The 24,267-nt window shown below is 39.3% G+C and overlaps 2 protein-coding genes across 3 annotated transcripts; one reads left to right on the forward strand and one right to left on the reverse strand.

The window, feature by feature from the left end:
- Positions 1-648: 648 nt before the first annotated feature.
- On the reverse strand, positions 649-11,737 carry LOC119727089 (72 kDa type IV collagenase-like). Its single transcript, XM_038198954.1, has 11 exons — positions 11,069-11,737; positions 8,175-8,443; positions 7,422-7,717; positions 6,986-7,144; positions 6,546-6,643; positions 6,102-6,249; positions 5,339-5,481; positions 4,785-4,899; positions 2,650-4,306; positions 1,697-1,784; positions 649-1,244 (listed from the first exon to the last, which is right to left on the reverse strand). The coding sequence occupies exons 1-9, from the start codon at positions 11,216-11,218 to the stop codon at positions 4,197-4,199; spliced, it is 1,488 nt and encodes a 495-aa protein (XP_038054882.1). The 5' UTR covers positions 11,219-11,737; the 3' UTR covers positions 649-1,244; positions 1,697-1,784; positions 2,650-4,196.
- Positions 11,738-13,965: 2,228 nt separating this feature from the next.
- On the forward strand, positions 13,966-24,178 carry LOC119728557 (protein-glutamine gamma-glutamyltransferase K-like). 2 transcript variants are annotated; one of them, XM_038200846.1, is made up of 15 exons: positions 13,966-14,225; positions 15,565-15,703; positions 16,169-16,342; positions 16,636-16,896; positions 17,277-17,395; positions 17,829-17,936; positions 18,161-18,335; positions 18,805-18,937; positions 19,358-19,461; positions 19,950-20,086; positions 20,509-20,620; positions 20,943-21,233; positions 21,475-21,629; positions 22,192-22,328; positions 22,738-24,178. In XM_038200846.1, exons 2-15 carry the CDS (start codon positions 15,604-15,606, stop codon positions 22,877-22,879), a joined length of 2,148 nt encoding a protein of 715 aa, XP_038056774.1. In that variant the 5' UTR covers positions 13,966-14,225; positions 15,565-15,603; the 3' UTR covers positions 22,880-24,178. The 2 variants fall into 2 exon arrangements, with proteins under 2 accessions (XP_038056774.1, XP_038056773.1); XM_038200845.1 differs by having other exon boundaries at positions 13,967-14,225; positions 15,565-15,709.
- Positions 24,179-24,267: the final 89 nt, after the last annotated feature.

Below are 24,267 nucleotides of genomic sequence, written 5' to 3' on the forward strand. Positions count from 1 at the left end.
TGCCTACTGTGCCTATTGGATAAACCGGGCCTGGCCACCAGGGGTCAACTTTCAGGCCCTATACACGTTTTACATGTATCCATATTGCCACATTGTTGTTTATAAAAAATGAGGCAATATAAAAGAAAAAAAACATGCAGGCTAGTGAACATGCCCGCGGGCTAGTTAAGAGTCTGTTTCAGTAGCCCGGCTGGCTGGTGAACAAAAAAGTTAAGGTCGAACCCTGCATAAAAACATGAAAGACTGTTGGGGAGGCTAGATTCGAAATCTCAACCTCGCACTTTTCCTCTAATACTGTGGTCCGGCATTCCTCAGTCATTACAACTGGTATTTCGTGACTGAATTTGAAAGAGGTATCGATTACCAATCGTGTTTAAAAACACAGAGAACCATTCAGACAAACACATTTCCGCACATAAATGAGGCAAGTGAAAACTTAAAACGAGAATGCCGCGCACTCAGACGATGTGTCATAGACTTTCTTTGTGACTATAGAGGGCGCTTGTTGTGAGCGTAATGTGGTTCCTGTCAAAATACACCTTTGAAACGTTACACGTCCGAATAAAAGAACAGGTTCTCTGTACATTGTGTATTAGTACACATGTTGAAAACAGTGAACAAAAAAATCACGACAAAAATCACCTGACGTTTATTTATCCATGCAAATCGATATTTATTTGTTAATTGTTTTTCCTCCCATGTGCTGAAGCACGGTCAAGCCTGAAAAAATATCAATGATATAAGACAATTAAAACAGTGTGCAGTTGTTGTTCAGAATTAAGCAAGATCAAAATAATCAAAAGTCGGCCTAATTGGGATTTGAATCCCATAGGGCGGCTAAAGTACCACTTTTCTCCAACTTGACACGCATATATTTATTCGAAGACGGAAAAGACATGAAAAATACCAAGAGTTAGAGGCTCCATTACCATAATTTGATGTGACATGCGGACTAACAATGAGTCAAATCATCATCGGTATTAGTGTGTATATCAATAGCCAACTTAAAGATAATCATAACCATACATCTACGTAAAACAAAAAGTACTCTTTTAAAGTTTGATAAGGGACTGTATTCAGCGTATTGACACTTTTAGATCTTCAGCATGGCTCCTTAGCGTCCAGTCGCTGAGTAGACATGGCACTCTGTATCGGGGGAGTTTGGGTTATAGACGTGATACTCGCACAGGTCTTCGTCGAATTCGGCCACGCATCCCTCTGTCATTTTACCCGGTATTGCAACGCTGAAAAACGTATAGTGATAAGCATTTATTTAGTCATGAGGCAAGATGTTTAAGCATGTAAAACGGCCATCCATAATCGACTAACCCAGGTTTTAGTTGGACTCTAGTCGACTCTTAAGAACCCGGACTTGGGCAACGTTTGTATCGCTGGTTCTTGTTCGTTACATTCTTTCAATATAAATAATGAGAACTCGTAATAAAGGAACAATTTCCGGTCTCTGCAACTTAATATTCGGTAAAAGGGAAACGTTCAAGTACGGCGTTTACTTGGCAGAAATAACCATTAATTTAAAAAGTAATTGGTCATACATTGTTGCTTCGAATGCGTTTACTTGGCAGAAATTGTTTCTTCGAATGCTGTATGCCTCAGTTTAATTATTATGATCAAGGAATTGCTCAATTAATGACAGTCTTTACAAAGAGTTAAGAAATGTAACCCGACTAAAACGTACTTGAAGCAGCAGTCCAGTCGTGTTCCATCCGAGCTGCAATCACAGTCATGACAGTCTATTACCCCACTGAAATTTGGCTCGCAATCAGCTTTAGAGGGTGAAAAGAAACCTTTGTAAGTCTTAAAAAAAAATACCACCAATCCCAACAAAATCTCATGTCATGTTTTTTTAAAGTAATATTGCAGTGTCTTGTTTTCTTGAGGCTTTTTGTCACGTTGTTAAATCACACTAAAGAGGGGCCCGTATACGATCGCCTCGTGTTGCGAATTCGTAGTGTGAATACACAGGGGCCCTTGCCGGATTGAACGTTCACGTAACGGCTGGTTTGGGTGAAGAACAGTGTGAACGTTACGTCTCGGATCCGGTTTGGTTTCAACACTGCTCGAACCGGAGACACTGTGAAAAAGCCTTATATGAAATATTCAAAAGGGCACCAAAACATTACTGGATATTTTTTCTTTAATTTTTCACCCTTGCGAACGAAAAGTCATTGTAGCAATTTATACGTCAGAAGCAGGGCACTCGGAGACAATATTTGACGAGAAGTTGTTCATACTCTTTCATAATAATGGATATTATTATGAAAGAGACGTATTTCATTGAGACTGAGTTATAACAGCCTTAAACAAATTGTGCCTGTTTCCTTAAAAAGTGCTGACATTAAAATGTATCGTCCGTACGATTCTTTTTATTGGACGGGGCTGTGATTTTCCTGCGTCAAAAACGTATTTTATTGCTTCATCTATAGTGTAGACAATAACGATATCCCTGTACATTCACAGACCCCTTCTTCATCAGTTGCAAAAAGATTGTGACAGTTATTGTTCCGATAATAGTCATGGGAAGTTTCTTTGTACAATAGGTGACATAATACTTTCGCAACTGAAGGAGGCGTCTGTTAATGTATACTGTGATAGCACGCTCGAAATGGTCTATATCCGACATATGCTTACCCTGGACATCCTGGAAGCAGTAGGGGTATATAGCTACCACAAATTGACAAAGTACTACCACAGCTAACAGTTTCTTCATGTTGAAAATTTTTGCTTAGGGTGACAACAATCACAGATGAAATTAGCGCTTGTGCCTGGAAGATTATGAGTGTTAACCTTGCTGCTTCTCTCCATTTTATAGACCATCCAGAATTTTTAAATAGATCTGGTTTCACACAAGTGTTGTTACCATATCAGTCATGCACTGAGATCATATTTTGAGCGAACAGATGTTGATGGGTAACGTAGCACGAGAGTGCTATCTTTTATTTATTGATGTATTTCTCTAAACGAGTATGAAATAAATATGTCTTGAATTGAATTGAAATTGAATTGAATTGAGAGTTGTCGTGACTAGCTCAATTAAAAAGTAGTTAATATAAGACTTGGAAGCTCTCTTTCGGGAGCAGTATATCGATGTCCTCGATACCAACTCTTTCATTACAATAATCAAAGAAGATTGTTTCATAAGCTCTGTTATTTCATCACGTTGATACCTGCTGAAATCATTTAAAGTCTTTTTACAGGATTTGGTTACCAATACTGAATTCCCTTTTAATAATCCTCATCTGGAAAGTTCATCATCACAGTTCCAAAATATATTCTATGACACATGAAAGGTATTCATTTCCAAAGGTTCTGTATTTTTATATATTAGAATGCAAGTGTTACGAGGCAATTATAACGACCCCCTTATCTGGCAAGTTTGTTGGCAGATATTCAGAAGTACTCAACATGGCGTTAAATTGTCTTTAAACCGATTCTGCCCAGTTAAAGCTGAACATTAAGTGTAGAATTGGAAACTGTCCAACGCTTAACATATCGTTAATCCTTTTTTTTAGGTCGTGTCCCTATTCTTGTTTCTTATACCAAATGACCTTAAAATATGAGCCGTGGGCTCACACTTGTCCTGACTTTCACCCGCACCCCGTGCCGAAGCTATTGCATTCTACAAACGGGTATATCATTAGTATATAAACATTTTAGACATCTATCTTAGTTGTATATCAATGTCATCACAGATTTTAAAAAACAATAGTAAAAAAGACAGGTGTAATTTTCTTAACAACGATTCTTAACAAATTATACATTGATAAGTACTTGAAATTACTTGTTCATAAAATTGTCCTTGTCAAAACCCAAGAATGACTGTAAACATTACTGTTTTGTTTATCTTTCCTGTTCGAACCTGAGCTACTTAGTGCTGTCAAAAGATATGGTTATGTTTGTTCAACATCTTGATATTAACGGCTCACACCCATTATGGCTGTAACTATTAATGGTTCATACCCATATATTAGCTTATGACAACTGATATCACTTAGAACTAGATTGTAACATTTCAGAAATTGAAGATTGTAAAAAAAACTCGTACAATCATTATGTTTATATTTATTTCTCTCTTAAATACCTCTGCAATTGTACCATACTGTGAATAATTTGTACTTAACATCAATGTAATAGTTGAGGATTCGGTGTGACGGCGTTTATACACCCATCAGGAGGGCTTAACATCCCATGAAGTCAGTCCCGAAATACCGAGGAAAACCTGGGTCCGCATTACGATAATCATTGTTGTATCTGTAATACGTTTTGCCTTGGATGAAATAGGTGTACCCTACATGCAAAAAGATGGAGACGAAAAGAGTCATTGTTATGTGTGAAGATATAACCTTCCTTTTCAGTATGGTCCCCTCCGTTGACATGAAATTTGTCCAATAGATATAATAATAATACCGGAGTCTTATATAACGCACGTATCTACCAACAATTAGGTAGTCAAGGCGCTGGTAATTATGTCTATTTTTAAAGATATGGACATAAAGTTAGACAAAAGTGGTGTTTCAAGATAGTTATTACATTGTTTCCAAACTGGTGCCATTCATTTTTGGAATATTTTGTGGACGTGACATTTTAGGACATTCTCCTCAACTTTGCTAACAGTCGTCGGAACATCATATCATGTCAAAGTTTAATTTAAAAACGTCACTGAGATGTAAATTAAACTGACAAGCATTCAACAAACATATCTCTTTCTCGATTGAAGAGTTTCAAATTAATGTTAGTGCGACATATGATACTCAGTGGTAACTTACCATCTGTGTAGTCAAAAGAAGCATCAATAAACGGAGGGATGCCCTCCCACACATCCAGCACGTGGTAAGGATACCCGTATTCTACCGATTGGTATTCTTCATCGAATCGCCATACCTGTACATTGAGAGGGACCAGCGAATGCAAGCCTGTCATTCACCATTTTGTCGTTGAAATTATGTGTCGTAAATATGCGTTGGCGTATTCTGTTATTTTACATTAACCCAATGGTATCCACTAATCCAATGCTCCAGAGGAGTGAAACATTTTTAAGGATTGAGAAAGGTGGAGTCCATGGGATTGATGTCCCTTGATTGTTCCAATACAAATAATTGACCATTGGATTCCTGCACATTTGAGGGATTTTGGAGGATTTAGCAAGGTCACTGCGTATGAATGTCGTGTAATGTATATACAGATAGTGTAGAGAGATAAGTTTTTTAGTTGATCAAGTTTTTCGTAATGTGTGCATTTTATCTTTTGTCAAGCCAAAGAGGACTAAAAGTTTTCAGCTGACTTGAACTTGTTGAAGCTCTATTCATTGAATGAGCCTGACCTGATGATCCTTGAAGAAATACGTGGTGTTGTATCTGTGTAGCATCACCACTGCGTCAATGTCATCAGGCAGGCCAAGCTCGCTGATTGGCCGTGGATAGCCCGGTAGAGGGCGCCTGCCTTTGTATAACCAATAATGCGGCCCTGTGTTGTTTAAACAGAATGAGGAGAAAAATGGAATCATTTTGATTTTATAATGCAAGAGATCCGGGTGGTTTTTTTTTTTGGGGGGGGGGACACCAAAAGCTAGAATTTTTCTAAAAACACTCGAACTCTATATTTGATCAGAATTTTAACGTGTCTTTTTACCTGAAGTGGTATTATTTTGCTGGCAACCTGCATTTTTTCAGTGTTTCACTGCAAATGTGACACTTGAACTCTACGCTGAATGGGAACTCCAATGACTGACATACCATATGCTTGGCCTAGTTTCACTACTTTATAATTGCTGTCAATTTTACCAACAAATTAAGGAGAATTGATGCGATCAGAGTGGAAGATATGGATGAGTGAAACATGATAGTTGCTACACTTGCTATGTAGAGCACATCGTTGTTCACCACTGCGGCTTGAAAGCATAGAGCTTTGTGCTACTTTTTTAATTTTCGACACCACTTGTCTTCAGTGTGATGTTAGTTCAAACCCTTATTGTCTATCAATCTATGTACATACGAGGCACGGGGAAAAGGAATACTGCACAAAAGCACTTGAAGCCATGTTGGCAGCAGAGCCTTTTCCTGTTCAAAGACAAGGCCTTACTGCACCTTTAAAAAAGACAACATGGCCGTCCTGTGGTCTCTGATACACCGCGTCTATCATCCGGGGAAGCTTGAAGAACCGTTTGCGTATGGGAAGGCCGGCAGAGGGCGCTATCAGCTTCCCGGGTCGACTGATGCGCCAGAATCGACGGTCCTTCAATGAGCATATTTGAACAGGAGGTGCATTTTTAACTGATTCAAGTACAAATCCTGAAAGATCTCTATTTGTGTTCTGGGATGGCTAAAGGGCCTAACAGTCTTGAGGTGTTGCAGATGAAAAACATTAAGTAGTGGATAACGGTTGTGGCAGTTTTGAAACATCAATCTGAGAAAGTATGTGTGAATGCGCTTCGTATGAATGTGCTTTTTCTGTAAGACAAGATAGGAACACTTATATATGAGTTCACATCCTTTTAAATGTCAGCCAAAGTGGTATTCAATATATCTTACCTTGAACACATAGAGCACTCCATCAATCATAGTTGCAGCGTCGTAGCCTTTGTTGCAATGAGAATCCGGGTCGCCATAATTACTGGGTTCCAAAGTGCCTATTTGAAATGAAAATTCCAGAGACTGTGAGAAAGTTGCCATTTGAATTAAGCGAAAGATTAATCCTGTAAAAATAACCATAATGCAAGGAAGTTTACGGATCTGAGTTATTGAATCATTGTTCTTCAGTGGCCATTTCTGTTTGCCATCCTTGGGAAACAAAAATCCAAAATCTACATGGTGTGTGAGTCTTTATCCAAATTAGCAATTGCTAGATCTGTCTCGATTATACACACTTTGCACACCATCTTAGAGGTGTGGTACAAGAGTCTGTACCTCAAGATGGCTGCTATGGAAAAGGTCAGTAGCAGCTATTAGTGAGTTACAAAGTAACGGTATACCATAGAGAAGCTGTGCTGCTCGTATGTCGTCTTCCTGTAATTTGAGGTCAGGCATGTAACCACTGTACTCAGGCGCCATGATAGCGCCCTCTGTCCACGAATGCTGGAGACCCAGGCTGTGCCCAAGCTCATGCAAAGCAACCTGGAACAAGTTATAACCTGCGGCGAAGAAAATAAAACGCAAAAGTGCGACCATCGTGTGTAATAATAACATCAATTTAAGTAAAATGAAATGTGAAGAACATCTTATGCGCAAATGTATAAGTGTCTCTCGTGAATTTGTTCAATTCAACAATAGATATTTCCAATTTGATTCCAGCTCGATTTAGCAAATATTAAATTAGTTAGGTACTTTTTCCCCACACTGGATCTGCGCGCATGATATTTTTCCCCCATAAAATATTTGAAGATAAATTTATGACTACTACTGATGTACCTTCATCTCCGTAATAAGTGTAAACTTCCGAGTCATCGAAATGCACATCGCCGTCCAAATCGCCGTGAAGCCCGTTAGGTACGAAGGCGTGCGCGATGGTGCCATTAACACCATCAAACTCGTAGGGACAATGATCGTGATGCCATGTAGCGAACTTGATATGGATATCAGCATAGCCGTAGGTGATGCGACGGAAGGTGAGGGGCGTGGCGTCATCCCACTGTTTGAAGGCTCGGTCGATCGAATCATCCACCTGGTCTTCTGTCATCCGATAGTAGTAGGGATAGTTCAGGATTCTATTGAGGCAAGTCAGGTGAAATTGTGAGAAATATTTTGACACATTATAATCGATTTTCTTCCAATTTATGTAAGAAATTCAATGTTGCTGCAAAGTGCTCAAAGATTCTGCTCTAACGTGATGACTTCCTTTGCATTTTTTATCAGCCTAATCCTGTACAAAAGTCGTTTTCTATAACACAAAACATGCGGCTTCTTTACTTTGATTTGCAGTTGAAAGTTAGATATGTTGCAGCAGTGTTGTTCCGCAACAAGGAACTCCTGTTAATTTGTGTTACCCAAGTCTGCTCTTTACTGCATAAGTCATGAATATACATCTATTTTAAACGAACTTTGTTTTAGTTAAAAGATGTGCTCGGAATCATTGATGTGAGATGTCTCTTTTGCAAACCCCTTGCCTCAACTATGGTAGAATTGAGTCAACTTGGTATGATTTCAGTGTATAATAATACCAACCTGTAAGTCAGATGTTTCTTTTTCCACCTCGTCCAGTCGACAGAGTACCTCCTTTGTCTCCTGTTCACCGAGTGATCATCATCTTCTAATCTGATGGGGTCCGGCACGCCACAGCGCGGCTTTCCCCTGGCCTGCCGCGTCGAGACGTGGTTTGTCCTGTCATCCCGAGGAAGATTCTTAGAAGACTCTAGCGTTGTGTCATCCTCTTGAAATTTTCTTGGAGCTGAAGCTTGACCATCTTGTGAGGAAGGTAAGTCGGACCAAGGTGTCTGTAAATAGTTCAAATTTGTTTCTTTGTCACTTGCTTCATGTATTCTGTTATTGACTTATTAATTAACAAATTCTGTTTACATATTTGTTTATATTTTCATTGATGGAAAAGATCAGCGAAATTTTTTTTTTAAACTGTCCTGCAAGTCTTAAAATTCCTTAACGCCTTATTTCATCCATTTGAGTGAAAGATACTTAATACACACACTCTTCTGAAACAATTTGAACTTTCGAAATCAACTTCTTTCTTTCATAATACAGAATCTGCATGTCGAACTTTATCTGAACCCGAATCCTGTCCGTATTTTGATGCACCTGGGAGAGGTTGGCGAGCACCCCAGAGAAGTTAGCAGGAGAAAATTGTTGGGTAAGTTGGCGGAATTCTCTCCCACAGAGTAGCCTTTGCTATGGGTACTTCAGAGCACATTCTGTAGGCCGCTAACTTGTCTTGAAACACCGCTGAGCTTTTTAATGAACACCTCTTGCGCTCGTCATTCGGAAAATTCCCCACTCGGAACAAAGCCTATCCCACCGAAGAGCCTTGCAAGGGATAACCAAGTTTGGGATTGGGTTGAAATCACAGAGCAACTCAGATCTGGTGTATGGGTCTGATTAAAACACTGCTCAAATACTCGGATTATCAGAAATTATTTGTTTTTATTAAGCTTTGATAATAGTCTGATTCATCTATAATTATTCCATAAAATGAAAGAGTGGGGACTGCATTTCAGCAATTTCACACAAAAGTTCAACTTTCCATCTTCGCAACCGGATTGGCATGAGAAAATCTGTATCACTGCATGTACTTTCACATCAGCAAATGTTCGAGTATCTAAACCTATGAATACGTCAAAACACGTTGTTTATATTATGAAGTATAATCTGGTCAAGGAGACTTATTTAGACAGGTCAGTCCCGTCCAGACTTTCACCGGTGGTCATCTTATCGTGCTGTGTCCAGCCACTTATGAGCTGGACATCCCAGCCAGCGTGAAAACTAATCCTCTATACTTCCATTCTGACGGTGTATCCAAAATAATTACATCAAGGGATCGGCAATTTCAAGGAGTTATACTAAAGCACAGTAATTTACTAAGCACAGATGGTACATGCTAAGCAGCAAAAGGTTACCAGCCACAATGCTATGATGAATGCTGCGTGTGTAACTGGTCCTCAGCGGATTCCTGCCTAGTAATAATATCTGCTTATACTTGCATGAAATTAAACCCAGGACACTTCAGGGACAAGCCCGAATGACGGTAATTTCTCACGTTCTGCCCGTGCGGCATCGCGGCTTGACACTAAATAGCTGCCAATTTACTGAACACCCTACACCATGCTATGAGATAATGGGTGTATAATGTTCATCTCTCAGAAATGCACAGGGTTGGGAATTGTATCCAACTTCACTAAGTTATTGAATCAAATTCAGAGCCACCTTCGCTGTCTTTGTACAATTTGTATATGAAAAAAAACCTATTTTTTTATTGAGTGAACCATCGACAACCATTAATTTGTCTCTTTTGCTGCTTACTTGTCTTATAAAATAAGTAAGATTTGAGGCTTTGCATGGTGGAGTCCTGAAGACGGTCAGAGCATACTGACCGGAACGTCGAGTTTATACCTCTGGTTCTTTTCAGAACCATTCTCTTAGTTGAGAAATTATTCGCACATGGTGTTTCCGCAAACCTTTCATTATTTCTTATAAAATAGTTTTATTGAAAGAAATCGTGCCCGCAATAAAAACATCATTTGATTGTGTTGTCAAAATGTTTGGACAAAAAAAAGCGAAGGTATTTTCATGGGTGTTTTTTTAAGGGAATGTTTTCCAGAAACGTTTTGGCAGAATCTATTCCGTCACTTTTAGTCAATCATTAAAACATACTTACAGTATCCAAAACAAATTTGACAGAATAACAGACTAGTTTATATGGATACTTTTTTCAAAGTTGATAGAAAGCCAGTTACTATATGGTAAAGAAATAGTTCGTCATGATTGCTAAAAAAAAGGTTTTGCGATTTTAGTAATGCTGGTCTTATACGGTCAAGGTAGTCTGGGTCCATTTTTTGGGGTGGGGGTTGCTAAGGTCAGGGTTAGGGGAGTCAGCCAGTCAGTCAGTAAATGAGATAGGTACAAATAATTTGCAGGCTGGCACTCTGGGACCAGCACTTTGTTTTAAAAATATCATTTGTAACAATTAATTCATAGTTTTGGGTTTTGCACACTATGGATTCCGATCTCCATCAGGTGTGTGGTAGACAACTATACTCCCACGTACCAGCTATTTTTGTAACCGAAGGTCGGGGAATCCCCAACAGAAACGAACTTGGGTTCAGATCATGAACCCCACCCACGTAATAATAGACTAGGGGTTCAAAATCGAAATCTTCCACTACCGATATGTAATAAGACACTTTCCGATTCTGATCAACGGTGAATGGTACATCACGTATAATTTTCCATGTAGGTGGTCTTTTTTTTTTCAAGTTTGAGAGTTCGCATCGCTTATTTTAGATGAAATCTCTTTCTTATGTCTTACATGACTGTGAAGTCTGCATTATCATCATATTAGAAATTTACCATCACATGATTTTGCAGTCTGATAAAAAGATAATTCTTCTTACCAACTCTTGATGCAAACCGGTGACTGAAACAACAGCTTTTTCCTGTGTTGGAGCAGCTTGGCAGAGCTCCCAATCTGTGAAGATGACACCGACCAAAAATATCAAAACGATAACTTGACCAACCCGCGTTGCTCCCAATTTGGCCGACATGTTCCTCGGATGGTGCCGGCCTCGCGTGCGTGCCGCCTCACTCGCCGACTAGTTTCCCGAATGACTGTGGCTTCATAAAGTTCCCAAAAACTTGGATCCCAACTCCAGACACCCAAGTTGCCTTCTTGGCTGTCTAATAGGGGGATCACTGGGAACTTTTAGCGGCCCCGACGGCCGCGCCATGAAACCTCCGTACCATCCCACGCAACAGTCGTCGTATGGCGCGGAATCCGGACATGATGCCGAGAAACAATCAAACTGAAATGTGTATCGAATTATGAAATATGATTGGAAGCGGTGTCCGATGGCACGCGGTTACTCCGGGTACCCACTGGTACTGACCCATACGTTGCAAGATGTTGGTTCCACTCACGCTGTTTGGTGGTAGTCCCTGGGTGGGTGAATGAATACATGACAAGGTTGAATTATCTTACCGATTTTATGGTTCGGGAAATTATTTTACCCTTAATCAGACTGACATAAATACTCGGGCAGGAATATGGAAATACTCAGACCTCAACCCCTTATCTTCCGGCTTGAACTCGTTTCAACTTCTTTCGAAAAAAAAATACACCATGTTTTCACATTCTAAGGGACCGAGTCAGGACATCTTATTTCGTATAGTTGGTACAGCAATTTGTTTTCGCTCGTTAGATTAAACACGACTTTGGAGGATGCTCGTCATGAACCAATATGCCAACGCTTCCTAGAAAGTCACCCGGTGAGTTCGGTGCCGCGCCGCGGGCATTGTGTGTCAGAATGTGGCTTGGTAATCGACGGAATCGCCGGCATTATTCCTTCTTCCAAGATTAACTTATCAAGATGAAATACTCCACTTCCTTGAATTTTAGTCAGGTTTCACATTCTTGCACTTTCAGTGGAATTTACAGCGATAGTATCACGTACAGTTCAGTTGATGTTGGTGAAAATCATAGGAATTCTCGATTAAGCTTACAACAATTGAGGTATTTTTTTATTTTATTCTCAAAACTGAATAATGAGGATACTTTAAAAGTATTATTTTATTCTCAAAACTGAATAATGAGGCTACTTTCTTCTTTAAAGACGAAATGAATATCTCAGGGGTACAGTCCTCATTCGGTAACACTTTTGTTTTGTTTTCAAACTATACACTAAATGAATAATACCACTGATCATTAAGCAATTCCCGTCACTGCAAAAAGTCGGTGCCGCTATCTCATAATAGCGCCCTCTTGGGAGCTTCCATCTCCATGTACCGTGGAAAAATAAGATAGCTGAGAGAGAACCAGCTCTATTCTGTTTTTCCCCCCAAATGGGGCGATCGAGGAGCGGCGCGCGAAAGAGGGGTGTATTATAGGGGCTTGACGAGGCACAACCCAAGCAAAAGATTTGATTGTATTTTTATTATTTTTTTTAATCCACAGCTGTTCCCTTAAGACAGTTTTAAAGTTGTCCCTAAACATCAAGGTAAGAGAAACACCTCCCTAAATATATAAATTAATACATCTGGTTGTGAAACCCTTTGCCTTAAATTGAGCCAGGACATTTTATCTGTTATCCCTTATTGGTAATCATTTCATCCATTTTTGTACGTCAGCGCTACTTCAAAGCCTTGAGTGTAAATTGAGTCCTTGTGTCTATGTGTGACCTCGCAAATATAGATTGGGTTATTTGCCGACTAAGGTCAGAGCATGATCCGGTGAAGCTTGCCTGACGGTCGTTGTAACATTGTTTACGGTGCAAAGCGCACGTACGTAATGATTGTGTGGTAGTTTATTCTGCATGCATACTGTATAGTACTACATGTACCTAACACCAGGAAATGTTTTCTACGAGTTCCCAGTGTATTCACCAGGAAATGTTTTCTACGAGTTCCCAGTGTATTCACCAGGAAATGATTTCTACGAGTTCCCAGCGTATTTGACGGAAGTTCATAAACTTGGACTATGATGGCTGTGTTGTTTTAGCTATTATTATAGTGTATTCAAGGCCGCGCTGCATTATAACCCGAGCACATTATATGTTGCAGATCTGCGACACAGACAGGATTATAGCGGGGCTTACTTTACCCCCAACCTCGTTTCCAATAGTAAACCCTGGATGCATAGGAAACTTTTTTTAAAGTTGTATCCTAATACAACACCATGTTTGGCAATAATGGATTTATATCGTGTACTTTGTGTTGTTATTTCCAACGTGCATTACGTGTTTTTCACGTTCATTGTAATTCCACGTGCCTTCTCAAAAATACTCCTTTCCTTTAATATGATACTGCACATTGGCTGGGTAAGATAGTTGTAACATTTTTTAGAAAACAATCATGTTTTCGTAACCCACGGCGCGACGAATTAATTATGTTTTGACTCCAAACACCGCGTACAAAAACAAACGCTAATGTAACGTGTTCAAAAATTTTGGACCTGAAATGATCCAATCAGGGTGAGAGATATAGCAGGTAGTGGTGGGAGCGTAATGCTTGACACCCTGGAAACGAGGTTGAATATTCGGGGCATGTAAACAATATTGAATATTCGGGGGATTGCCTGGGCAGGGGGACGTGTCCAGACATGTAATTGACGTATAGGACCATTATAATAATATTGGTTATCTGCAATCCCTGTCACCCATGTTTTGATATCTTACGTATGCAAAGAATTTCAGTAATGTAAATAACAGCTTGTCGATTTTCATGAAACGTATGGCATTATGATATACATGTAGTTGCTTTATATTGGCCGTGCAGAAATAGATGCTTTAAATTAAGACTTATTATCACTTGGACGAACATTTCGAAACGGTTTTGTTAGGAATTACAATTGCACCTTTAATATGTTGCACTCTGTGGAAAGGTCAAGGGAAAATTCCTAGCGTGCAAACTCAGCCAGGCATTTCCAAAAACAGCGCGCTATTTGCAGCATTACTTGTTGACGCACAGATACAGCTATATAGTGTACAGACTAGCGGAAACCCGTGCCTAATACCTTCACTCGGAATTGTGCTAGTTTGTGCCGGCTGGATTTCAAAGGTGAGTAGGAATCTGCTGAAAAAAGATTTACTGTTTTAGTTTAATCATTTCCTTTCAGGAATATCTTTTTTGAGGTACTGATGAAACAGATATGGTTTAATCTCTTGATCTATCGATGATTTGTTTCAAACGCCGTCTGCACTCAATTCAAGCACGTAGGCCCATCCATGGTGGCCTGAATGGACGGTGAATTATTCTCATGCCGTGCAGTTATATTTGCATGTTAACAAGTTCGGTTCTTACAACAATCTATCACTGCATCGAGTTGGATATGGGCGATTTATATAGAATTCGGCTCTGGTCAGTAAAATCACTGGCTAACAACATACAGCAGCGAGCCGTCAGATATCGGACAAAGTCCGGGGCATGATCGGCATCCATGTTGGCGGCATGCAGACACACCTTGCTGAGTGTGCTAGTCATGGCTTACACCTGACATAATTATTGTTAATCCGCCCTCAAGTGGGGACAAGTAGTACAACAGCTAGGTGCATTGCGAGGAAGAAGTATACTTGGCATGCAATGTGTCACGGTAGCTAGGGGTGCCTTAGAAAATTATAGGCCTAGATTTTATTTAAAAAAAAAAAAATATTGGAGTAGCCAATTCAGTCAATTTTCCTTGGTCATCATCTATAAATTAAAATGAGCTCCTAAGTTCCATCATCCTAAAGAAGGATGTGTTAGTTGATGTAGAAATCACACAGGAATCTGTCGACCGCCGAACCAAATAATAGGAATATGCGGAGCGTTGCCTCCCTAATTATTGCACCGCAATTTTTTATATTTCTCACGCAGGGAATTTCCCAAACAGGGGACCGTCGTCATGCTATTGAAAGAGTATCCATAGAAATATTGCGTGCTGAAGGGTTTTCCCTATGATGCAACTGCATATTTTATACCGTGTATAATACTGTGATCGAAACGGTGAAGCCACACCTTTATTTATGACATTGACACTTCACCGTTCGGTGAATGTTGACTTAGGCTGTACAATGTTTACATTAATGAATGCATTGAAACTTGTCTTGACTTTGGAATATTTAAGTAGTCTGCAGACGATCAGAATTAATTATTTAAAGGTCGGTATCAAACAGGCTGAAAAAGCTAATTATAAAGAATTTAAAGAATGTTATCCTTGTTATATTTCTGAACATCCTTTAGTCGTTTCACAGACCTGATAAGAATAATTTGCTGAAATATTGTTTCTTGGTGCACTAAAAAAAAAGCATAATAGATATGTTTGTTTAACACACATTAATGAGAAACGGGCATTGTTGCATATTTTGGTTATTCAAGAGTCTTATGACGAGACCTTATTTTTGTTCTGCTTACATACCAGATTTGAATCTGCACCTAAAGCTTGGAGTATCCTGCAATCATGTCTCTCCGGTCGGCGAGAGCGGCATACAATGCGGTAGCATTCTTGGGACGACTCGGTGGTTCTGGCGCACCCAAAGCGGAGATACCTAAAACACCGGGTATTGGTATGATAATCCCCATTGTATTGAAAAAATATTAGCAATTAATGGAAAGCAGTTTATAACAAATTCATTTCACTCCCATGATCAGACAGAATACAAAGAATGAGGCCATATTTCATTTGCCTGCATACCAGTTGTTGTTGTTGTTGTTGTTTTTTTAATTTTTTTTTCTGAATTTTGCGGAATATGTGCATCAGACAATAATAGGTCAGCATATTTCACAGATCTTGATTTTTCTAGTCAATAAAATTTCTAAATCAAGATCTGATTTGTATTTCCTGACAAACATGGCACCATGTAGACTAATTTCAAATTGGCATCCAAACCGAGGGCACCGGTGCTCTTTGAGCAGGAGATTGAAAAAGCAAAAGATCCTCAAGGCCCACAATGACTTGGTACCGACAGCCTCGATGCAAATTTGAAATTCGTCTTTGCACTCAAATTATGTAACACTTACTACAGATGAGCAGAGGGTGAAGTCGGTGGACTTGTTGACGGCCAAGAACCAGCCTGCTCACCATACTGACCCGTACGAGTACGGGGGCCTGGTGGTGAGGCGCGGCCAGGCCTTCGATGTGGAAATCACGCTGGCCAAGAATGACGACGCAGTTGTCCTGACCGTCGAATTGTGGTGGGGTAAGGATAGCATGTCATTGTATTTTACAGTTCCCGGCAACTCGGGTTGTTGAGTGAAATCTCAAATTTGTTAGTTGATTTGTCCATAGCTAATTGAGAAAAAGGAATAATGTCAAAACATGTGGCCCATAACCATTAATTATATCAAATAGCTTTTTGCATTTCCATATATCAGAAATTCCCATACTAACAGTTACGTAAAATTATTTTAAAATTCCAAAAGTTACAGAACACAATGAATATTCTCCACTTTTATGACAAGATGTCCATTTATTTTCACATAACACCGACAGGAGATAAACCAATGGCGTCTCACGACAACTTTATCGTCATCCCCGTGCGTGCAATTGGTGGAGCAAGTGATGACGTCGACGAGTGGGCTGCAAAGGTCACGGGAGTTCAAGAGACCAAAATGACCGTGAGGATCTCCTCTCCATCCACCTGTCAGATTGGCCGGTACAAAATGGCGGTTAAAACAAGTGTAGGTGAAACAAATGATTTCCGCTTCGAATTGGAGGGCCACATCTACGTGCTTTTCAACCCCTGGTGTAAAGGCAAGTCTTAGCAAAATTGTTTCACCTGCAGCTGAATATTGACACTGGCCGTTATTAAATTATAACACTTGTTTTCTCACTTTAAAAACTGTGGTGTTTAATTAACATAGTGTGGTTCCTACATTTATCTGTATTAACAATTCAGTTTTCCAGGAGTAGACCTATACTGTGTTAGACCTATAGACTGTGATGAAACCTAATCTCAGTATCGCCGAAACAAAAAAGGCAAACAACCTCAAACTTACACCAAAAAAACACGTAGCATTAATAACTGACAATCCGAAAATCCAGTGATAAGTTACACATTCAAGTTTTTTCGTGGTTTCTGATGCATATTTAATTTTTTCATTAAATTACAATTTTTTTTCAATTTCAAACAGACGATGATGTGTTCATGCATAACGAGGAACAGAGGAAGGAATACGTTCTGAATGACATGGGAATGTACTTCTATGGAAACAGCAAATACGTTGGCTCTTCACCCTGGTATTTTGGCCAGGTAGATTATCTCCAACATTTCTCGGTTAATTTAAAAACACTCCACGCTGAGGCCTAGTCATTTCTGTTTTTGTGAGGTTGACAGCTATTACTCCTAATTTCCTACAGCAGTGTAAAGTCTCAAGACTTGCTTGAAATAGCCTTGGCTTTATCCTTTTTTTCCCCATCTAAATTTCTCATAATATCTTGAAGATATTGAGATTTTGGGTAAATAGACCGCAAGATACTACACTGCATGTTTCTACACTGCCTGATTCTTTTGGCGTTGTTACTGATGGTTTCGTAGCTGAAAATTGTTCACAAACGTAGAGTCTAGAATTGTTTAATTTGGTGGATAGGTTTTAAAGCTATAGGTATAATTATACACGTTGGGGTCTTAAAGAATACTATGATTAGCTCCAGAAACCTTTTAGCCCGTGTTTTTGACTTTCCAGTTTGAGTTGGGCATCATGGAGTGTGTGGTGCGTCTTCTGGAAAGTGCTGAGAAGCGATTTGGTGCTTATTCAAGTTCAATCGAGATATCCAGACTGCTATCTGCTCTTGTAAGTTAATTCAGCAAACGAGGTTTGTAACACAAATTTACTTTTATTGGAAAGTTTTTTTTTTTTTGCCAGGCGATTTCTAATTTTACTCGTGCAGTTCTGATGACCGTAAAGTCAAGTTATTTTTAAATCTGACTTTTGACAATACATTACTCGATCAATTGACTTAAACGCATCATTTGCATCAGTACATGAAGATAATCTCATCCTAAATTGCCATGCAGGTCAACTCGCCGGATGAGGGCGGCATTCTCGTGGGCAACTGGAGCGGTAACTACGAAGGTGGCACGGAGCCCACTGCTTGGTCTGGCAGTGCATCGATCTTCGAGGAGTTCATCAGAACAGGACAGCCGGTCAAGTATGGCCAGTGCTGGGTGTTTGGGGGTCTTCTCACAACAGGTAGGTTGGTATCATATACAGGGTGAATAAAAAAAAGCGAAACCCAAATGTCGGGACCATTGTTTTAGTGAAGTTCTGCATGTAGCCCTTTCAAAATCTAGGATACAAAAGCGCAATTCATAGGCTTTCTTTTAGTACAAGAATCATTCAAATCACTCATGCACTTTTTAAGTTACAGAATTTTAAACACAACCACCGTTTTAAAGTTCTGTCCACGGATCACAAGAAGGTAAGTGTTCTTTCAGCAAAACGAAAACAAATCACATATATAAAACGGTGGTTGTGTTTTAAAAAAATTTTTACTATCGTTTGAACTTCTTTTCTACATGGACACTGTATTCCTTAAGCCAGCATCTCTGACTCATAATATTTGATCAATTTTTGTTTCTCATCGTTTCGGAAATAATAATCAGATCTGCATGATATGCTACATCCTCGCTTTCAATGTTTTTTCCTCAACTATATATAGCTCTTCGTGCCGTTGGTATCCCGGCCCGTACCATCACCAACTTCTCCTCCGCTCATGATGCCGATGCTAACTGCTTACTGGACTATCATTTCGATAAGGACGGGAAATCACTCAACACGGCCGACAGTGTCTGGTTAGTTCCATAATGTACACGACGACTCCAATCTAAGTTTAACAAAGTTTACTCTGTACAAATTTCCAGTTAGCATTGAGACCGAAGCCTCAATGCTTTTGCTCGAGATTGAAAAAGGTACCGATTGTCCCAAAGTTGCTTAGCCCTGAACGCCTCAGCTTCATTGAAAATTTTGAAAATGTGTCTATTGGAAAATTTTGGTGCCACACCCAAACTAGGTTTTTAACTTTCATGGAAATGACACTATGTTAAGTGGTTCAATATATAAATTGGTATTAAGTTGTTGTGTATTTCGTCATGCAAAGCCAAAACATATTAATAATAATATTGCCTCATCAGTATTGTAAAGAATTCTTTTTCACTGTACTAACACTGTTCTTTTTTTGTTAATTGATATGTCCTTTTCCACAAAATCCTCAGGAACTTCCATGTCTGGAACGACGCTTGGATGGCCCGGCATGACTTACCAAAAGGCTACGGGGGATGGCAGGCTGTGGACTCTACTCCACAGGAATATAGCGACTGTAAATATCATTCACATTATAATAACATAAAATCATGGTATTTGAATGCCAAGGTCGATAACAATACAAAATCGACAGTTCGTACATTCGTACAATACACGAAAGCAAGACATGTTGATAGCGCGTATAGAGGCCTACCGGCATTTTTCCCCGTCTACCTGCAAAGCGTTTATCCCTAATTGATTACCTACGTGCCTGTAATTCGTAATTTCGTGGCTAGCTGTAAGCCTATAAAATTGTGTTTCTGATACACTCTTCAAACAGTATTGTTGCAATCACAGCAATGGTATTAATGTTTTTTCCCAGAGGATTGTTTCAATACTGTAGATAGTTTTGAAATAGGATGAGAATAAAATTGTAGAAGTAAATAACGTTTGTCACAGCCCTGATTTCAAAAATGAATTTCACATCCATTTTAACGTTGTTTTCCAATGAACGGACGTCATTTCACTTGTTTCCTTTTCTACCATTTTCCTTTTTTCTTGAAGATGTTTTCCGTTGCGGACCTGCCTCCTTGACCGCTATCAAGAGCGGTCACGTCTACCTGAGCTATGATACCAAGTTCGTGTTCGCTGAAGTCAATGCATGCAAAGTCAAGTGGATGATCAGCACAGACTACTCGGTGGTGCGGATCTCATTTCTTCAAAACTTTTTTCTTTAAGACTCAAAACCCTGAATTCGTCAAAATCTGCTCCTTAGTTTGGCATCAGTTTATGCATTCAGGTATGAGGAATCAGGCCACTGTTACCTCAAAAATCAGAGAGGTCCCAAAGTTTGTTACAAAATAATGTGCTGCGCTTTGGCGCATTCAGGACTATTCATGTCAAAATGTTAAAGTTACTTGTATGTCGATTGTTGTGAAAACTTTTTCAAGCTAAAGCTCCATGTTCATTACCGTTGCATGGTATTACTAAACAGGATTGTACGGACGGACAAGGCATATATCCTGTACGCATATTGTCTTGAACTGATCTATTCAAAGCTGATGATTACTCTTCCTACAGTCCGATCATATTGATGAAAACTATTGGTTAATTTTTTTCGCAGGCGCCCAAGATCATAAGTATTGAAACTGACGCAGTTGGAACTAGCGTCTTGACAAAAGCTGTTGGAAAGATGGAGAGAGAAGATATCACCTCGCAGTACAAACCAGAGGAAGGTCTGTTCTCACTGAAATGAACTCTGAGCCAATCAATTTCTTTTGAAGCTGATGACTTAAAATATCAGAGCCTCTGTGCTTATTTTAGTGTCGATCTAAAAGTTTGTACTCTTCTCAATTTTTTGTAATTCCAGTAATAAGTCTTCTTAATCCGTGTTTTTTTTTCCAACGAGGCTATTATTTCACTGACATGAAATCCAGACTTTGGCTTTATCAAGCCTATCAAAGTCACACTACTTACAAAAGACATTCCCCTTACATATGTCCCTATCATTCAAACCTTCCAATCTTATTACTATATTCCATTTCTCTTCATATTCAGGTTCCATCATGGAGTACCTGAGTCTGTTCACTGCCGACAAGCACGTGGACAGTCTCAAGAAACTGATCGCCGAGCCTGGCAAGGACACGAACCTAGACATCAACCTGCCAGAAGACGTCCTAATCGGCAAAGACTTCACCGTCAAAGCCAAGTTCAAGAAAACTTGCCCCGTCAGCGAGTTGCGGAGCGTGACTCTTTACATCTCGTGCACCAGCATGTACTACACTGGCGTCAAGGCTAAACTGGTCTTTGAGTCCCAGGACTCGGTTGAGATCAAAGACGCAGAAGCAGGTTAGGTGAAACCTTACAGGTGTTCATGATCACTGAAATGAACCAATGCTCCTCTCAAAAAATGTGACAAAACGGCCCCTCATTCTCCCACAAAAGAAAGCAATAAAAAAGCTTGATGCACAAATTAATGCCGAACCATAAAGCTGCTTTTTGTCGTATTGAGGTTTTTCTAATTATTAACAGTGCTTTTTTTTAGAGAGAAATAAAGCATTCATCCAATATTTATATATCACCTCTTTAGTCCATGAGTGGCAGGTGAAGGCAATCGACTATCTGCCCAACCTCGTAGACCAGGCCAACCTCCGCTTCCAGGTCACCATGTTTGTTGCGGAGACCAACCAGATCGCCAACAAAGGCTCAGACTTCCGCTTGATCAAGCCTGACCTCGAGGTGCAGGTAAAGTATGGCTTCCTTCCTTGGTTCTGACCCGAGCTTACCTGATAACAATGTACGAAGTGTACACTGCATAAAACAATCCTTCAGCGGTAAAAATGCAACGTTCATGTGTGAAGGACAACTTCGCACACGGAGGCGCAGGTTTGTGCACACCGCCCTTTACGCGCGCGTGCACCAGTGCATGTGCTCTATTTGACAATCAGTTAATCTTTTGAGGGTTTCTGCCAAACTGTTATTTCGTTTAGGCGTATATTTGCGCTTATACATGTAGTACTGACATTTCTCTCCCGGAGTCAAAACCGAAGAACACATTCGTGCTATATACACTTTGCGCCTAATCTGTTTAGTGAATTTAAATATTAACACTACAACAATTGAATATATCGATCCATTCAATTTATGATCTCAAAATAGTATACCCTTAGTTCAAATATTGTTATATTACGCAAATGGCGACGGCATATAGCTCATAGCTCGTTTGTATTCCTGTTTTCAGAGTTTCACCTGTATAATTATAAAGACTTTTGTTCAACAGCTGTTTATCCTAACTCTTGATCGATAGGTTCCTAAGACGGTAGCCGCTGGTACATCATTCACCGTCGATGTCAAGTTCACCAATCCGCTGTCAACAATTCTCCATGGATGCTTCTTCCATACCGAAGGACCTGCTGTGCTATTGCATAAGAAGGAAGCATTCAGGTAGACATTCCTTTATGATATTTAAACTGTTATTAGGCCTGTCCCTAAGATAATTGTTGATTGTCGTTTAAAGTTTTTTTGTAAGCATGTTTACTTTCAAATTTGAATACTTGCTACTCCTGTTGATTATGCTTGACATAATTTTTTGAAGTTTTATTCAACCATTAAAAGAGATTCGCCAACCCCCAACTTATGTTCTTTTTTCTCTATAAATAAACGTATTGTGCATTTACAAGTGTTGGTTAAGCAAAAATTGCGCACACTGTTATTATTTGTGGTTTCTTTAAAAACAGTGTTATTATGTTAGAAATGCAAAAATACGTCAAAATTATCCAATAGTTATGATGTATCACACAACAGACTTACTTTGAGTGAGTTACCAACGATTGGTCTCTTTTCGTTAATGTAGAAACATCAAAGGCAACGAAACGGTCCAGTACCAAGTCACTGCTGTAGCCAAGAAGCCGTCGGGGACCAAGGAAATCCTGGTGTCCTTCTCATCCTTGGATCTGATTGGTGTTATGGGAAAGGCCTTTGTAAACATAGTTTAATCGGCCAATAACAGTAGCTAGTGAGATAATTATGCAAAGAATGGCACTATCTGATTGGTGTCTTTGTTGAAGCATTTGTCAATATTATTTTATTGTCCAATCACAGCAGCCAAAGAGGCAATTATGGTAATTATGCAAAGAACGGCACTGTTGGATTTGTGTCTTGGTTGGGGAAACTATTTGACAAAAAAAATTAACCGTCAAATCACAGCAGTCTTTCTAAACTATAAGCCTTACATGATTACGGAACCAATTTGGATTGAACTTGAGGCGCTAACTGTTGTTTTGATTTAACCATCATTAGTACTAGTCCTATGTGGATAAATAAACAGATATGCTTAGATTTCTTGTATAATTTTGAAAACAAAAAGATACGTACTTTGTAGAGTCTTAGAGCTAATGATATAAATTTGGTATAAAGTACTCTATTTGATTACATTAGTACGGTACTAAGGGTATTTAAAGCATAGATTCATTTCACGCATTTGTAATATGCATACGTGATTCAGAATTGGCAGGAGGTATTTTCAATAGCTTGTTTTAAGAGTGCCGCTTTAATGGTCACCGTCTGTCAACGAACGAATGGCCGTGACCTTGAATTAGAAAGGTCAAAGCGACATCTCCTGCTGGTGCATGGGAACTATAAGGACGATCTTATACGAGTTCATCTAACGATCTGGTTCTTGCAAGTGTAATCTCTGATGACGCAATTCGAAAGAATTTTAGAGTTGGAAAAATCCATTCGAGATGTTTCATGTAGTTATGTACCGTTGGGTATAAATTTGTCAAGAGTTGGCTTGGCGAGAATGTGATAATTGTTTTGGACCTGACACGGGAGTCGATATGTACTCCACTAGGCTAATCTCTTTTCAAAAAGGATAGTTTGATGTTATGAAAGTAATTGAACTTTATAAACAGTTGATTTTATCCCGCCGATATGTTGTTATAATTCTAACGATTATATTAAGCAAGATATTCGAGCAAGTGGGGAAGCCAATAGATGGCAAAGATACACATCCGCCAACGAAGAGACGGGCCCGGGACCTTCAGACAAAGACATTCAATCGTTTTAATTTCATATTCGTACTTGCAGTACTTTTTAATATATCACTGCACGATCAGAAAAATATATATATATTTTTTTCTTAAATTAAATCTTAGAAAAGAAATGTGGTACTGGTAGAGTATGCAAAGTTTTAGAGCCAAAAACGCAAGCCTAAAAGAGTGAGTTTGAGAAACAAACAGTACACAAAATTCTATTAATAAAATATTATGTTATTTTAATTTGGAAAAAAAATACTGACCGTGGCCTTCACTTCCATGTTTCTTTAAGCTATTCATTTGTGACCTTTTTTTCGTAGCACTTTCGATATACACTTTAAAAGCTT

Source organism: Patiria miniata, unplaced genomic scaffold (assembly GCF_015706575.1).
Source record: "Patiria miniata isolate m_02_andy unplaced genomic scaffold, ASM1570657v1 HiC_scaffold_20, whole genome shotgun sequence".
Taxonomy (NCBI): domain Eukaryota; kingdom Metazoa; phylum Echinodermata; class Asteroidea; order Valvatida; family Asterinidae; genus Patiria; species Patiria miniata.

Coding starts and splice junctions, on each gene's coding strand:
- LOC119727089 (XM_038198954.1), bottom strand. CDS start 11,218: ATGTCGGCCAAATTGGGAGCAACGCGGGTTGGTCAAGTTATCGTTTTG. Junction 8,444..11,068: donor CCGGTTTGCATCAAGAGTTG/GTAAGAAGAATT, acceptor AACTATTTACAG/ACACCTTGGTCCGACTTACC. Junction 4,307..4,784: donor TTCTTTTGACTACACAGATG/GTAAGTTACCAC, acceptor TTTTGCATGTAG/GGTACACCTATTTCATCCAA.
- LOC119728557 (XM_038200845.1), top strand. CDS start 15,604: ATGTCTCTCCGGTCGGCGAGAGCGGCATACAATGCGGTAGCATTCTTG. Junction 21,630..22,191: donor AGCCTGACCTCGAGGTGCAG/GTAAAGTATGGC, acceptor CTTGATCGATAG/GTTCCTAAGACGGTAGCCGC. Junction 22,329..22,737: donor CATAAGAAGGAAGCATTCAG/GTAGACATTCCT, acceptor TCGTTAATGTAG/AAACATCAAAGGCAACGAAA.